This window comes from Liolophura sinensis, chromosome 7, assembly GCF_032854445.1.
Source record: "Liolophura sinensis isolate JHLJ2023 chromosome 7, CUHK_Ljap_v2, whole genome shotgun sequence".
Lineage (NCBI taxonomy): Eukaryota > Metazoa > Mollusca > Polyplacophora > Chitonida > Chitonidae > Liolophura > Liolophura sinensis.
Window position 1 is genome coordinate 41458566 of NC_088301.1, and position 18602 is coordinate 41477167.

Consider the following 18602-nt stretch of genomic DNA (forward strand, 5'->3'; position numbering starts at 1 on the left):
TTATTAGGCCGGTTAGGAAGTTTAGGAACTTATACAAGATAGTGGAAATTTTCATGCCAATTTCTTACTCATAAGAGATAATGTGTACAAGAAGGTAACGAGTTTTGCTTCGTAACGGTCAGGGATTAAAATAGGCGTCTCTCTTAAAGGACAAGGCAGGACCTGGCTAAAACATATTTCAATCGAAAACAGGACAATCAGGCTTTCTAAAGAGTATAACACTTTATTAATTTAATGAGATGTCATCATGTAGAGCATCATGACAATACTGCACAAATGGCTGGTGTGAGTCGAGCAAGCCATCTTGAGAATTCTATCAATTCAAACGCGTTATCAGATTGCGCAGCCTAAACTGTGACGTAGCCTTTACCCATTCACTCCAAGAAGTGACATATGATAACACAAAACTATACTGCATAAGACATCATTTTTAGATCGTTTACAACGATTTAGCTACGTGTAGGCTAGCTGAAGGCCCATTTCCCAAAGTGTTGTGGGACTGGCCTGTATCACTTGCGCACCACCACAGACTTAAAATCAGTTGATTTACAAGCCGCGTTAATATTCAACGATAGTTGACAAATTATGTCAGGCAGTAGCATACTGTCTCGGTCCAAAATACATTTTTGTCGTCCATTTTGTTGTTGTTGTAGACCGTCAACTGCACACACGTTGGCGTTCTTGCTAGAGGGCATTTTGACCGGACCCCCATCTTAAAAGCCACCGCTACAAAACTGAATCATAAAATCCAGCGACAGTCGAATGCCTATATCAGCCTAGGTGGTACGTAGATTTGTTTCCATTTGTTTCTGAATTTAACACGAATCTTTAGGTTTACAACTAATAAACGAGAAATACCATCGACGTTGGAGAGCTAGAGTAAACGTGACGTCACTTTGCCCTCGATAATGGAGACATGCTGAAGCTGTGTCAAGACAAAGTTTCACTAAACTTTTTCTGGGTTGAAAAATGTAAAAAAAAAAAAAAAATTAATGCCGGTTTAAGATACTCAGAAATGTAGTCTTTCATTTGGACATAAACATTAGTCAGGTGTTGTCTTTCACTTTACGAGTTGCCACAAAACTGGGCATGACGCAAAATAAAGCACTCGCGGACGTACAGTAGCGTAATTAAGTAAGTAGGTTATTCGCTTTATTAAACTTTGTTCATAAGCCTAATAATAGTAAGCGGTAACACAGCAACCCTCGGGGCTGAATTTCTAGGTCTACTAGATAACTGCTAATCGGGTGCATAACCGCGAACAAACGGCTCAAGCGATAACCCTTACTGTAATACCCACACGCCTTTGCGAAGGCACGGCCAGTCAGTGTTAAATGTTTCAATGCAATTACTGCGCCAAACACTGTCCGCTTTTGTTATACTGAGTGTATGTTCACATCAGATACCAGCGTGATCCGTGCGTGTTTTGTTTATATAACGAACTGCAAGATTTCCATTCGTTGTTCTTCCCCAAGTGCCATACCTACTCCAGTTAGCAATCATGGCCAATTTTGATGAAAATATTTTTATGCGTGGACTTAATTTATGGCTCCTCGGGTCAAAATTGAAAATCAGCCGGATGGCGTGGAATACCAATTCGCTGAATTTGCTTGTTTTGTCTGAGATCACTTTGTATTACTGAGTGTGGATAAGGGGAATACTATCTTGCAATGATCTAATCTTTGGTTCACTGCTTTGGTCAACATGCAGTATATAGATAACGCTAGAACCAAGGTATATTTTTGGGAAAGGAAACGCGTGATGAACCAAAAAAAAATAAAAAAACCCAACAAGACAGATATGTGTAATCAACACTTTAATTCCAACCAATGGTCCTGTGCAAAGATTAAAATCAAGACCACTTTCCCCCTACATGTGCTTTAACTATGGGATATTCGTTTCACAATCTCAACCAAAACACTGCCCTCTTATGCCTGCAGCTTTACTGGTTTCATCACGGAAATCGTATCAACGTTTACGTTATTTTATTGGATTGGATGGCTACTTGCCACTATATACCCAATCTGATACAACATTGGTACAATGAATATATTCAATCTTATAAGGACTAAAACAATACACTTTTGAAGTCAAATGCAATGGAATCAGATTTGCATCTCTTCATCAAAACATAAATACAAATAAGGGCAGGTAAATAGGAAGCCACCTTGATTTGCAACAGAATTTTCAAAAAGTTTGCATTCTTTTTTATGTTATCCAGTGATAGGCCTAAACAGAAATGCACATTAATAAAAATAATAAAAGAACCTGCATGACCGAAAGACTAGACAATGAATTCTCACAGGCTCTCAATAAATTTAAAATCACTGGATGACCTACAAACATTAAAAACAAAAGAAAACTCAAAAGGTTAACAGCACTTTAAATTATTATTGGTGGCATCAGACTTAAAAAATTAAGAGTAAGACTGCAATTTTTTTTTAATTGTGATTTTTGTCTCTTAATTTTCCTTTTTCTTTTTAAAGGTATATACAGAATTCATAAAATGTATCACCTATTAACAATTATCAATGTCTGGCATGTTCGGACACCATGACGTGGGAAAGAAACACTGCTGTCAGATATTCCCTTGAAAGACTGGTGGTCAACTAGTTATTTCAAAGATGCTAACGATCCAGATTCTCTTCTTACGACATATTGAGAACAACCGGCAGATATAATAAAGTTATTCATATTACATGGAACAACAAAATGCTGGACAGAACTTCAGGGCCATCCCCAGTGCTACTTGTACATGACAGTTTACAAATACAAAGACAGTTACAAAACAATACTCAATACCATTTAAGAGGAATTCCAGGCATTACAAAAGGAAACAGGTAAGTGAAACAAAACTGCAGCAATCAGGTCTGCTTTTTTAAAATAAAAACTAACTCCATGACTGATTCAAATTAATAAACATATAGTACAGTTGTGTTGGGATGTCTTGCTTGATCTTCATGAACAGCACATGGCAGAATGAACAATTTTCATACCAACAATCTGCTTGGTCAAGAAATCTATTTTAAGCCTTACAAAATACTTCTTATACAAAAGAATATATCCTGGGCAATTCATGCTATCTATCAAATAGAAAATCTCCTAGACATATTATTTATCCATATACGTTTAACATAAAATTATTTACAATGTGGCAAGTCACTTGGTGAAAATGTGATAAACAGTGAGGGCATGTATGGTTGTGAGGTTGATTCCTCCTGCCAGCTGTGAACCTTCGTTCGCTGGAACATGATCCTATGCTTCCACACCTAGACATATGTTGCACGCAGCATAATATCAGAACTGGCACCAAAGTTGGCCAGAAAAGATTCTAGCTTATACTGTCTTACACCAATTTCAGCACAGTTCCAAACCATTTCAAAACAGATACATGCTTGCAAAATCTTTCATCAAAACTTAAGCTTTCATGGACACTAAGATTCATACATTCTGCAATTAATCAGAAACACACCACAATTCTATAGCAACTGTGCAGCTTAACTCCAAACTATTATAATCCAGGTGCACACTTGCAGAGGTAACTTTATTCCAATTCTGCATCCAAGCAGTCTCCGAGTGTTAGTCTGTAGTTGGCAATTTCTGAGATTCCGTGGTAATGTACAAAGGCTGCTGCCACAACAAACACATGAAAGATCTGATGGCTCTGGCCCTAAAAAGATAAAATTTACACTCTTAGTCCATACGAATCTGATTCAAGCCTTGATTCTAGTGAATGTCAACAAAAATCTTGAGTCGTCTTCATGCAATGACATCTTTACTTTATGAACAGAACACATGAATTTTGTGTATCAATGTGCAATAATTAATTGATTACATATTAAAAGTGATAACTCAATGGACTCCGCTGTATTTTGAAGATACTAACACACCATAACAAAAGAAAGACAAATCGGATTTGAACTTACGAGTTATAAAAACATGTTCAAATTATGAAGAAGTCACAAACTAATTACAGTAATGGAAAGGTAGCAGACTGAAGTCTTAACTGATATTATCTTGCTTACCCAGATGTCAAATTTTCCAGGGAAGAGCCTCTCTGGAATGCGAACAGCATAAATGACGGCACCGGCAATGTAAAGGAAAGCCATGAGGACCAACCAGCCCAAAGAAGCTTTGTTGATGGCATGGTAAAATCCGTCTGTTATCACGTAGTGCAGAGCAGGTATCACCCCACTCAAGCCGAGGCCTATAAACATACCTGTCAAAGATATGTAGAGGTGAAGTACTGCATATATCAATTTCATGTGTACAATGTATAAAGAAAGAACTCTGTCATACTAAGAAGTCACACTGTATCTCCCATAAAGCTTATAAATCCAAAACATGTTGTAACATGATGGATTCATAAATCTGGAAATCACATTATCTGAAGAGATTTTTAACGGATGTGGCGTAATTTAAAGAAGCTGTATTAATCATTTACTCAACAGAATTTTACAGAATATTGAACACCATTATGTCATTTACAAAAACTCAAGAAGAAAAAGTTTGACACCAATTAGTGTTCATTGGTAAAGAACTACTTATCTCTATAATCTTGTACCAGAATTATCATACCCATCATGGGTAATCACAAAAATGCTTTATAAGAACTGATTGATTGTATTATAAAAACATTCCACAACAATGTAAACAGAGCGCAAGTATCTTACCTGCTCTGACAACTCGGAACTCAGGTTGACTGAACTTGTCCCAAAGGGACACAACAATGCAACATGTTCCCAGCACAAATATCAGCACTAGATAAGCTATCTTTGGTTCAATGCGACAGTAAAAGCTATAATAGAGCCATGGTACAAATGACCCCATTGTTAGAAGAGCTATGCCACAGTAGTCTAATCTGAAACAGAGCAAAGAGACAAAAACTGATTACATGTCAAAAGCTTTCGATTAGCTTCAGGTAACTGTTCGTCAACTGATTACGTGTACAGTTACTGGTTTGTCTGATAAGTGTTTTATGCACTACTGAAGGGAAATGTCAACAGGCAGGAAACCTTGAGGAAACCACCACATATTAAACTTAAATCCAGGTACATCAAGGTATACGAAAGTGCAGTCAAGTTACCAGAATTAGACACATGTACAAATGTTTATCAAATTGCAAAAAAAAAGTGAAATGACACTTACTTGTTAAACAACTTGCCAACTTTCTCTGAGTGGCAGTAGACAGTGTGAAATATCCAGGAAAAGCCTAGACAGAGGATTGCTCCTGCGAAGAAGGCTGAGAAAACAGCTTTCTCCTGCCACTGGATCTCCACGGATGGCCGGGTTAGAAAGTAAGTTGCAATGCCAAGGAAAGCAATCATACCTGAAATAGATCAGTCACCCAAATCATAGATATAAATGCATGTAGGATTGTATGAAATTCACTAGATCAAGGTTGATAGCTGACAGGAATTAATTTTATATGCTGGTGGCACAAGATATCTAGATTATGGCCTGAGTTAAAAATGTCACTTCATGTCTATAGATGCTTTCATTTGAAGAAGTACAGAGTTGTTTCAACAATCAGCAATGTCTTCAGTCTAGTTAACATGAATCACATTTACATCTTATGCATTTGAAAGACCTTGAGTCAAGAATGGATCAATGCAGAAAGTGAAGAACAACAGATAACTGAGTTTAATACTATAAGAATCTCAGCCCAAACACCTGGCAAATGTATATATATATCTAATGTGTATATGTACATACCTAGTAAATGTGTCCATATATTTCCTGTTTCAGTGTGTATTTTGAAGATGGACTTAAAGCAGGCACAGAAGGAGTTAGTTGGGGGTCTATGGCCACTGAGTAAGAAGTCGTTGTCACGAAGCCAGTTGGGCAGGGAGTGGTGGTGCACAACCCGCCAACCTGCCTCCCACACTTTGTGGACAAACTCCTCTGCCTGCTCAGCTGCACGGCTGCACACAGACATGATCTCTAGCCGCGCTGACCGTGCAGCAGACAACTCCTGGGGAGGCTCTCTGGGCTCACTCAGAGGCTGTGGACGAAACACAAACAATCAGGTGGAAGCAATTTAATAATGCCTTAGGTGGCTGCTTTACACTTAGACCAAACTTAACGTACATGTAACAATATGACTGAGCTCTATACATTTTTATTGGCCTGACCTAACTGATCAGCAGTCTCCTACACCTTTCGGGCATCCTTGGTCTTTTTAGGCCCATGGGCCACTACTACTACTCTGAAGGATGCTAATAAAATAAATGAACTGTAGGTTAAATGTAAATACACAAAGGTCGCCAGCCACAAATAAATGTTAGTGTTGTAGACATGCATAGGTATACAAGACCATACATGCTGCTAAAAACAACCCTTTTATATGAATATTAGGCACACAATTAATACACGTTTCGGGTAAATGGAAAAATACAGAACACAGCAAAAAACCACAATATGTAAGCACCTCAAAGATTCTTTTAAATGTATTGTGACGTATGTATGTACGCTTGGGGTTTAACGCCGTACTTAGCAATGTCTCAGCCATATGACAAGTGGGAGTCCTTAGGTTTGTGGACATATATGGTGTCTTCTTGTGGCAGTCTGTGCTGCTGCCACTAAAGAATCATGCCAAAGACACCTGACAAGTCACCTCATCGAGTCACATTATACTGACACTGCCCCAACCAGTCATGTTTCCTTGCTTTAACCTCTTGGTGATGAGTGCCAAGCGAGGCAGCAGCAAGTACAATTTTTAAAGTCTTTGGTATGACCTGACCTAGGTTTAATCCCGGAGTCTGTCTATTTCGAGGAGTATGCTCCAAACATTAGGCCACTGCAGTGTTCAAGTTTCTTTTAATAGATCAAAATTATTACAAATTAATGTGTATAAATATTCAAACATCATCATCATGATTAAACACATTGCAATATGCAATTATATTCATTCACCTTGATTCATTGTACTACAGGTATTCATATCTCAAAAAAATTGAAAATAACTTTCAACAGTATTGTTTATCGACAAATTTCTAATCTTTGCAAACATCTGGCTTAAAAAAAAGGAAGAAAAAGAAATAACAATTTGAAGGATATGTGTACTTGTTAAGAATTTTTATTTTATCTAACTCCAAATGACACCTTGTGTTAGTGATGTAACAACCAATCAAGAAGGTAAACATTCAAACTAGGATAAAGAATGTTTGTTTGATTAACCTAAATTGTAGTCGAAAAAAGGTGGTGAACTTCTTCCTTATACTGTATGCTTGCTACACAAAGGTAAATGAAGACATAGCCACCAGGAAAAATCCATGGCTTATGATACATGTACATAGAAACACAAAGCCCTTCATTTGCTGATTGTACCCTACCAGTTTCGTTTGGTAACGCTCTATTCTACATGTAGTTTTAGAGGTGGGAAAAATGTCGCTCAATGACTTGACCTTAGTATGTCCAAGCACCAAGAGTCGCCAAGTGAGATTCTATGTTATTTAGTTACCTGTATCTGACTGGTGTTTAAGACTAGACAAACCTTCTGACATAAAACTGCAGCTAAAGATTTATCTACTCATTTCATTGGTGTTTTACACCACACTCAAGAATATTTCATTTATACAACGGCGACAATATGGCAGGAGGAAACCTGGCATATCCTTTGTTAGCATGGTAACAAAGGGAATGTCACGAAAAGTCCACGTTAGAAATACTACTTGTATATCCCATGGGTACTGTATATTGTTAGCATATTCTATGGGTGGTGACCATGGAAAAGTAAACAGCCACTAAATGTGAAATTTGCCATGAGAAATAACATGTCATGTAAAAGATGGGCTGTAGCATGTTCCAGTGGCTTTACATGTATCTGTTACCAGTATTTATCATTTGTGCCAGCATGAAGCAACAATGAACATGGTGTCATGCTCAGGTAAAAGGGCTTGTTATGTGACAGAAGTATAAATAGTACAAACTAGTACACTTAGACTTCTTCATTTGCCTTTTATCATTTGTTGTAACTGTACATGTAATACCCAATGATTACCCAGAAATAATTGTTGCTGAAGTATTGAATATTTCAATGTGCACCCTATCCAGACTTTATACCCTATGTATGCCTAAAAGGTAGTACATTTAAATGTACAAGCCCAAGACAATATATATCCTATCCTAAGTTGACACACACACTATCACTGTAGTACGTGTTAATATTTATACATGTTCATGTAGGTCAGAGATTTAAAGTTTAAATTGGTACAGCGGAACTGTTACAGTAAAGATTCCTTTTAACCTGATAGAAAACAAGCACACTGATAACAGGTATAACCTAGAACAGTAAAAACCCAGTCTCTAATGTTAGCAGGAAAGAAGTATGTTTTCACTAACACTGATGGGATATCAACGATGTGGAGGGCAGTGTACTTCCTTATTTCCCAATAAACATACTAAATTATAAACTGTATAAACTTCTGAAGACCTCCAATTTAACATGTTTAAAGCAGGTCAGTACTACAGCTATCAAGATCATATAGAGCGTGGCATGTAAACCAGGGGCAAAAGGTGAGACTTTGTACCTATGGGAGACAGTACAGCTACATCATTTGTGTGAAACACATGTGTCTTGGGATCATACCATTATGAATGGACTTTACCCTCAGGTCCCATGACATCATGCATGGACAATTTTTGCTTTGGACTAACTTGTATAATCATCTTGTTAATCTGTCACAGAAACTAACCTACTTTAACAGGTACCATAACTCTTAATTTACCTCATTATAATCAAATGTTTTGACAGGGTCAAAACACATTTTTGTTTGGATGCGTCCTGTGTGAGTTTTATTCACTATTGACTGATAAACAAAGAAACTAACTCGTTTTATGGCCAAGTCCCCCTTTCTAAAGCGATATCCTATTGTCCCTGTAGCGTCGGACATTGTTCTACCAGATGACCTCTTCCAAACAGTTGCAAATTCCTTTTAGCAGATGCAAATCATGCCATTTGGTGGCCATTAAGTATAATTTTTAAAGAAGATATTGCTTGTATACATGTACACACATATTCAAATTTAAACATCTCCGTTTTATTCAGATTGACTTACAGTACTCATAGCAATCTTTTCCATGTGTGAACCCGATGACATGTCTGTGACTGCTGATTAACGAAAGCTCAATGAAACAATTTTCACATGCAAATGTACATGAGAGGTAAGAGAGTGTTTCTGTATCCTTCATCAGTTTCAAGCACAACAGTTTCAAGAGTTTAGGTTATAACAAAGGGATGAGCGGATTCTTTCCAAGTTCATGTATATATGACTTTGGTTCACAATTACATTTATTACTTGGAATTGGTAGACCTACATGTACATGTATACCTTTGGATTTTAGCACATCCTGTAACAGAAATACTGATATTTCAATGCTGCATACTAACAAAATATGCATGTGTGTTTATGGATAGTAGCAGGTATTTAGATGAACATGTATGTATATACATATGCATGCATCTACCACTGTATGTGATCAACTGTAACAAGCATGTATAGAGTACATGTATATTGTACAATCCATCAGGTATTTCCCTAAGCTTTGTTCAACAGGAGCTGGCCTACTTAAATAAACATCTAGAATGTGTTGAAACTATATGTGTGTATATGAAAGGGCTGGACAAGGTATCAGGAAGTGTTGAGACTCAAATATGAATGAGGATAAAGGAGTGAAGAGGAAATCCTCATAATTTTGCACAAGTCTGTATGTCCCGTGTACACGGATATCTGGAAATCCATTACACATACAAGTGGTATATATATATATATATATATATATATATATATATATATATATATTTGTGTGTGTGTGTGTGTGTCCTCACACTGAAGTCCCTTAAAATAATCTTGCATCAGTGACCTTAATTTTAGCCCACAAATCAACATGCCATCTAAGGTCTTCCTTATGCACTGGTCTGACTGAATCACCTGATGTTGATCTGTAAATGTAGATAAATTAAACAGGGTTCCTACAGGTATATGAAAATGAAATTCAAGGAGTTTTCCAGGAGTTTTTTGTCATTTTCAAGGTTAGTTTAAACATACGATGGTGCAAATTATAGACTATATTTTAAGTCTGAATTATAGATGCTTTAATTTGCATGCATGTATATTGAATAGTATGCTGTATTGTATAATATCTGCCCTTCACCTCTGTAATGCGACACATTCTTTGACCCGGCCTTGGCTCAGTAAAAAAAAATGAACGCCATATATCAATATGCAGGGCTTCCTCTGGGTCAGTATTTTTTTTTAGCCATTGGAGTAACACAGTCTGACAGGAGAAAACCAGACGGTGTTAACAAAAATGATTTTACGCGTTATTTAATGCAAACCAACTTGCAACAATGCTGAACCTCATTTGTAGATTTCTGTCAAGTAATTGCCATACAAGTTACAACTGTGTTATTGTTTCGTCAACATGAGGCCGTTTGAAATGAATGTAAGTGGATTATTCTCATAAGAAAAATTATGAAAATCTGCTAAAAAACCCAGAAAACTCTCATGGTAGTTTTTATATAACGTTTGTGTTTTTTTCTTAAGTAAATAAATTTGTCGCCAAAAACATTCACATTTTTTCAAATTTTATTGCCATTTCAAAAAACTGTTCTAAATTTGCAACAAAGGCAAGTGCCAGCAGAAGCCCTGATGAGAGAATTATCAGCGAGCTCCCAATATACAGACTCGGCGATCAGCAGACAATATTTAAGTTCGGGACAAACTAAGATTTCCAAGGAGTTTCCAGGAATATTTATCTTTTTTAAGGACTTTCAAGTACTTGAAAATGAAATTGTATTTTTCAAGGAGTTTCAAGGACTGTGCGCACCCCGTTAAAAGGATGGAGATCTCCAAACAAAGAGCTGAATAAAATACATATTGAACCATATGGCCTACACTAAAACAAATGTACACATGTCTAAAGTTCATTTTATACACAATGTGGCAATGCCTAGATTATTTCATTGTGCATGTTTTTACAGATACAAATTTGCCTCAGACTTGCATTTTGTGAAAGATATCTGAAGACTTTAAGGAAAAATGTTCTGTGGCTTAACAGTGCTCTTGAAATTTCAGTAGACACATAAGAAAACAAGAGTTCAGGCGAACACAAAATATGTCCCATAAAATGCAAGGAAAATGGCTGGTGGTTACCATGACAACCACGGAAATGAACAAATTTGAGTTGCAACACACCATCATCTGTGTATCTATGTATCCATGTATTACACAAGTACATGTAGGTGAATGCAATAATGATGCCTGGTCTACAAGTACCCTTAAGTGTTTAGCAAGAAACTGACAAATTTTCAAACTTGTGTCATTCACATAAGAGCCTTCTATTGCTTACTGTCCAACGCCATAAGAACAGTGGAAGATTTCAAATGTTGTGGTTTCCACCACCTGCCAGATGTCAAGGTATCACGAAATATACATGATTGGTGCATAGGGTGTTTGGTTTATTACTGAGCTTGTTACAGTGTACCTGGATGTCAGAATCCTCAAGTAGTTTGCCAACCTCTTGCTGTTGGAGTCCTGCCCGGCTGGTTGACGGCAGCTCCTCCTCAGCATCGGAAAACTTGTCACTGTCCAGAGAGCCTTGGTCGCCATCAATGGTTGATGACGATGAATGTTCAGGCTTTGAAAGAATGTTCTGTCTGGTGCGAGCAATGCTCTTCTGTGGTAGAACTGTCACTGATGGAAACTCCTTGGTCAGTAAGTCTACTGGAGCATCCAAGTCAGAGTCATCCCCTTTGGGGTGAGAATCAGTGCTACTCATGCTGAACTGTCACAACAGTAACAGCACAATGAATGGCCAACTGGATATGGCCAAGCCTATCAACTGCTCCTAAAAGGAGGTTGGGAAAAGGACAATTCAGACACACGTTGTGTAGATTATCGAATGTTGCTCATCTGTAAACAGAAAATATAAAAAAAAGATTTTAAAAAAGGCATCAGTTAAAAGCAACATATACAGTTCAGTTCCATGTTTTGTTATTACAACGCACAAGTGATATGTATGTATTATTTTGTGGGTGTCTTGAAAGTATACTCCAGCATACATGTATGTATTTGCAAAAAATGTAATGTGCCTGCATTGGGCTTATTCCTGAATGCTGCCAAGACTTCCACATCTGAACACAACACATTAAAAGCTTCTAGTATTAAGAAAAAAAGCATCACAAATGCAAAAATCGGTGATAGCTGTTGTGCTTCAGAGGAAATCCACATCTGTTTCTCAGGTGAAGTCTGCACACCTTGTACACAAGCATAACATGACATTACAGATTCCTTCAAATACATGTAAATGTATACATTATACAGTATCTGCTATACATGGCATTGGGTGATTTTGAAGATGGGTGAGCTAATAAAAATAGAGGTAGAAATTCAAGGAAAACAATACACAAAGGTACAAACTAATCCAAAACAACAATCAGAATATGAATCAATAATATACATGTATATGACCCGCTGTAAGTAGACCTAACTGATCCAATATGTATATCACTTCAAATTTCAAATATAGATGAAGGGTGTGGAACTGCTGGGTCCTATGGGTGGGGTGGGCTGGTTGTATACTTTAGCTACTAGTATTTTTGTTTGGCAGAACCCTGGACCCGCACCTAATCTGATATTAAGCCACACCCTCACACCCATCCACCCATCCAACACACACTGGAAATGGTACATGTATGATACATCCATGTATCCAACTCATACTTCACGGAGAGAAAAACACATACGTATGATGTACCAGTAAAGAATCAATTCAGTGGCAACACTGAACAGTATCACGGTTCACCAGTATCACTCATGCCCTAAGGATCATTAAGACGTTAGAACATGAGACTCGGCTACATCATTTTAGGACTGTCATTTTTGAGAAATGTACATGTGGAATGGAGATACCATGGTCAGGCGAACACTAACATCACAGGTCCAAGAGAAAACTGTAGCTTTTCCATTGTTGATATTGACATCAGCTTAATATGCAAGTACCATTCATGTCCACACCAAGAGTAAGGTACTGTACCATCTGAACTGAATCGATCTTGGTACACTATACAGTACCCTTACTACAGCTCCTGGTGTGCTTGGTCCAGTCAATACCAGGTGTGAATGTAATAACGATATGGGTACCAGTAAAATATCTGTACCACAAGGTGATAATGGGTAGCCAGGTTCCTGTCCAGAGATGTGATACAAGTACCCGCATAATTAGATTTTAGATACAAACCTACACTGACCAATTTAAGGGCTTCATAAAAACGCAAAATTTTATCAGCCTGCACAGTATAATAATTTCAGAATATGCCTGAATAGACACTTTGCAAACATGTGCAAAGGTTGAAAAATTAAAGTAGCACAATGTGCACGTTGTGGAATGGGCCACCAGGTTTACAGGTGCTGACAGGTGCTGTCAGGTGCTGTCAGGTACAGAATTGTCCAGATCACTCGCAGTCAAAGCCACGGCAATGTCACATTAGCAGTAGCATATGATATTATAACACTGCCTGGGAGGAGGCTATTCTGAATCCAACTGAATGATCTCTTATTAAGCTCATATCAGTGACATACATATATTAATGTTTACATAATGTTGAATTATAATCAAAATTAGAGACAATAGATAGTTAAAAGATTTAAGTCATGTCATGGCCAAATTTTTCAAAAGAATGCCCCCAATACCCTACGTGTATCCAGTACATTTACGTGTAAATGAACATGCAAACTAAACGGCTTTAATGAAAATCCTTGTCACCCTTTGAAATCATAACTACCAAATAGCTAGTTAAGAACGACTAAATAGCAGGGCACACTTTTCTTTTGTACTGCAATTCAAAACAAATCATAAAATACCCTCCATACTCCAATCTTTTTGCATATACACAGTTATTTAAAAGTGATTTGAGCACCGTTTCATTTTGATCTGAGAGACAATACTACACTGGGTAGATTGGCCAGTTTCACAAAAAATATTATTTTATCAGTCTACATGGAATACTTCCCTCAGAATATTCTTGAATAAACCTCCATTCTTAATACAAACATGTGAAAAGCTAGAGGAATTATAGTATATACAAGAAACTGCATATACTCATTCATACATGCTCACTGTCACACGTATACTTGTACATGTTTGCAGAGTGTCCCATGTTTCATCATTATGAGCAATAGTCTACATTTATCATTCATAAATAAGTAAGCCTGTGGATGTTAACCTGTACACTGTGAAACTCTATAAGAGCCAGTTCAAACATTTATGAACATTTTGCACTAATTCAGGTTTCCTCCACTCATAAACCTGGATGTTGGCAAGTAAGAAATTCTTTAATAAAATATTACACACCAACTGAATGAGTACTTTACAGTTCTTTAACAACAAAATTATACTTGGTAAGTAGTCACTATTCATCTTGCTTTCTACAAGTATTTGGATTAGATTTTAATTCTATGGCAAACCAGATTTATCAAAAATGTACATCTTCAGCCTTCATTTACAATATTGGATTGCTGGATTCATCTGACAGCAGTAGCAGTGTGTACTGTAAACTATGCTGACAAAGCATGTCTTCAGCTGTTCTGCTTTGGAAGAACATGTGCATACATGTATATATGCAAAAATATAGGCATAGATGTACATATGCAAAAAAAAATATATATATATATACAATGTATATATATATATATATATATATATATATATATATATATATATATATATCCATGATTTGAAGTTTACCCAAATAATGTCTACACAGAGCACTGCACATGTATACTGTACACACATAGAATTGCTTAGGCTGACCCAGAGAATTCTGATAAGGGTGTGGATGTACATGATATATGAGAAGGCCAGACCTCATCCCTCAATCCCTGTCTTCACATTGTACTTGCAAATGTTACATATATATATCCAACCCCTTTTCAGCTTCAGCCTCCTCTCCTCAGCTCCTCGAAATAGCCTTTCTTAGGTCCTTGTTTATACATGTACATCCAATACCCATTACCTCAGACAGCAAAACAAACAAGCACATGAAGAGCTAGTGCCTGCCATGTATGTGTATTCATCGAGCTCTTACCATCAATGTATTCAAACTGACTAAGACTCTTACCTGACCATGTTATTATAATGTAACTTTGCATGCCATACATTTTTCTTTAGTCCAAAATTTCCTATATGAAGCCTATATTTAATTTCGTATTTTCATCCATGCTGACAGTACAGGAACATATGATATCGAAGGAGCCATTAATGGTGATGATGATGAACCTGTCATGAAATAAATACTATAAATTGTATATGAACGAGATATAGACTTTTTGGTTGTGGTTAAAATTTGATTGCACATCAAAAAAATGTATGAAGTATTTAGTAACAATGTTACTCTTAAAGCATATTAGAACTGTCAAAACATCTTAATCTGACATCTGTTAGTTACAGTCACAGTGAGTACATACTATCCTAGATTGGCAACTTCCACTGAACCCTAGAGTGCATGTACCTTTCCCAGGGCACGTATACTTGACACCCAAGTGAGGAACATGATTCCACATCATTGGTCAACAACAATCAATAATTCTTCGCAATTCAGAGGTGAACGGCCATTCACACAGTCAGGAATCTAGCTCTCCATTAAGACTCAAAACACAAATGTACTTTTGGCTCTGCGTATCAATAAATCTATGTCACCACAAAGGCAAGCTTTGAGACAGAACTCATTACTAGCAGCAAACAGTTACATGCACATACATATACATGTATGTGAACCTTGTGCATTAATGCATTAATGACAGACTAAGCGAAAAAAAAAAGTGAAAACCAAAACAGTGAATTTTTTCTGTCAACAGAACCCTTACAAAGCTGTTCTTCCCAACATTTTGCTTTCTGGTCGAAACTGAATTGGTTAGTCTGCAGACCAGTACATGTATACAAAAGTGATATTCAAATTTTATTTTTGAATCCTTAGCCATAAAACGGGTTGTGGACCACAGATGTTATATCACTAAATTAAGTTATTATAGTTTATGTTCCCTGTTTATTTTAAATACACGTATTTATGATGGAAATCTGTCAATTTTGGGTTTTCATCATTCACCCAAGCAAAATGCGTGTGCACATGAAGAATGGCATGTGGCCAGGAAATAACTGGTAATTAACATGTGTGTTCACATGAACAAATGTGGTATACAGCTCAAGCCTGTACCTATAGCTGTTGAGAGAACAGCCATCCTGAAAAAGCATCAAAGTACATGAATTATTATGTGTAATACAAATAAATAAGTAAAAGCCCCTTTTCAATTTGTGTTTGAACAAGGCTCAAACTTAATATACTATAAAACAAGCAATCAAAATACTGGTATGGTGGTACTCATACGTTTTCTATTAAAAATGTCCCTTAAAAATATTAAAATACTTAGCACATACTGCCTGTGTTCTGGTTGTGCTATACCAATCAATGGACAGGATTTACTTATAGTACCCATGGTCTATGAAGGTCAATCTCATTTGACCTATACTTAATATAGTTTGATGTAGTTGTGACACCTGGATTCTCTTCTGAGCGCACTGACTTTTTCTTACAAATCAATAACAATATATACTTGTCACTGTCCAAATGAACACCAATCTGTGTAATTTTTAATGACAGTCCCTTTATTTTGAATTTAATCTCCGCGTAGCCATATACATGTATGCTGAAAATATGAAACACCCAACTTATACCTACATAGATGTACAAAACTAAATTCACTCTGAAATTCAATAAATACACACAGAAATATACACAATACTGAACAAGACTGCTTGCCAATCCAAATAAAAGGTGTCAATTTCCCAAATATCTCTGTATATCCCAGGTCATTTACACTCCATTTTAACACCCAGTTAAAACTCAATCCGCCCTAGACAAGAGGTGATTACCAGACACATATGCATATGAAACGTTCACGGTAAAATTAAATGCTTAATTAAGTCCATGGGAAATTAAAAGGTGCATAAATCGTACCAAATGCTCCTGTTTCATAAGCAAAAAGGTTGACATGGGAAAGAAAATTTTTGGCAGGTATAAGAAATGTCAGATGAACGCTGAACAACATTTTTAGAAGTACATAGTGGAAGGTTCATACATGAATTGACATACTTTTAAATATATTGCACAGTATTGATCATATACATGTATTTCTAATCAAAAATGGACAAAAGTATAAAATTACAGAAATATACAAACAGAACTAAAGGCACAAATCACTATGAGCTGTACATAAAAGTTGAAATCATTCCTTTCCAGCGGCTTGTGAACTTCTAGGAAGGTCTGTTAGCAACTGGTTGAGTCTATAACAGACACCTGAATTCAATGTCAGGGAAAGTTGTCTGTTCTATACATGTATATTATGATATTTCTAACCGACACAGCTACATCTGAAGATCTTGTGAATCATGAAATCATGAAAAGCTACCTAGTCCACCTGTCCATAACAACTTCATGACCCTAGGATATTACACTCACACACTAAGGAGTAAAGCCAAATGGGTAAGATGCCTGTGAGATACTTCTCCCTCAGGGCAAAGCAACGCCTGTTCCAAGACAATGAAATATTATGCTTCAAAAAAGCTATGTCTGTCGTTTTGACAGGTAGCACACCACATGCTGGGTATGTGTAAATTCCTGTCATTTCTCTGAAAGCATTAATTCACATCAACAGCCAGATTTTAATACTGCACATACCATCAATTCTTCTTTGGACTCTTCAGAACAAGTTTTCAAATAGTGTCTAAATGTTAAATCACTGTCCAACATGCTGCATACAAGAACTTCACATCAGGCATTAATATGTCTCTGATTCAATTTGAACAGGGTTATCAGGAAAAGTAAACTGCTGTCATATCTCATACATAATTCTCAAACAGTAAGAAACATGTTGCTAATAGAAGCTGTAGGCTCCTCTAAGGGTGGGTTGATACTAACCTAGTTGAGGTTCAAACGAAATACTAAACACACCTAAGAATCTCACAATGGAGACACACTCTGAGACCCCAAGACAAGCAATGGAGCAATACTAACCAGCTTTCAACAATGGCTTATGAGAAATCCATTAAAAAAAGGGGGAAATGTGTAAGTTGTTCTCGTTTAACGATTCAATGATTCAGATTGCATAGTCCATCTTCCTAACCTTGATTGAGGAAATGCTCTTAACAACTGTCTAGTCATTTTGGCTTCGTTCTGCAGGGTTGATTTAACTATTACCCATTTTCAGGCATGAATGAAAGATATTTCCTTAAAGGGAAAAGACAATCAGCTGATGAGAGAATTTATTTATTTGCCTGCATTGTCGAACTGAAAATGAATGTCGCACACTGGCTGTCCATTCTTCCCGTCTTGGAGAAAGTTCGCAATATTTCAACATAAAAACGCCACTTATGACAAAAATAAAATACTCACACATCTTGCCATTGTGTTGATTTTTAAGTAGTAGAGCAAAACACGGGATATAACGGACAAAATCTCCTGACTTTCCCCAAATTAAGCCACCTATTTGTTGTTCATCAGATTTCCAAAACACTGGCCTGATCTCATCATACGATAACTCTGAATG

General features: G+C 36.8%; 1 protein-coding gene across 1 annotated transcript; it reads right to left on the bottom strand.

Annotated features, from left to right (window-relative positions):
- Positions 1 to 1810: 1810 nt before the first annotated feature.
- LOC135470533 (adiponectin receptor protein-like) lies at positions 1811 to 18589 on the bottom strand. Its single transcript, XM_064749537.1, has 7 exons — positions 18449 to 18589; positions 11488 to 11915; positions 5716 to 6004; positions 5149 to 5329; positions 4674 to 4861; positions 4026 to 4219; positions 1811 to 3670 (listed from the first exon to the last, which is right to left on the bottom strand). Exons 2-7 carry the CDS (start codon positions 11779 to 11781, stop codon positions 3545 to 3547), a joined length of 1272 nt encoding a protein of 423 aa, XP_064605607.1. The 5' UTR covers positions 11782 to 11915; positions 18449 to 18589; the 3' UTR covers positions 1811 to 3544.
- Positions 18590 to 18602: the final 13 nt, after the last annotated feature.

Bases quoted from the DNA above. Each gene is read 5' to 3' on its own strand.
- LOC135470533 (XM_064749537.1), bottom strand. From the start codon at position 11,781: ATGAGTAGCACTGATTCTCACCCCAAAGGGGATGACTCTGACTTGGAT. The intron at 5,330-5,715 runs GTATGTACATAT...GATCTATTTCAG, and splicing joins TATATGGACACATTTACTAG to GTATGATTGCTTTCCTTGGC. The intron at 4,862-5,148 runs GTAAGTGTCATT...GCTCTGTTTCAG, and splicing joins GTTGGCAAGTTGTTTAACAA to ATTAGACTACTGTGGCATAG.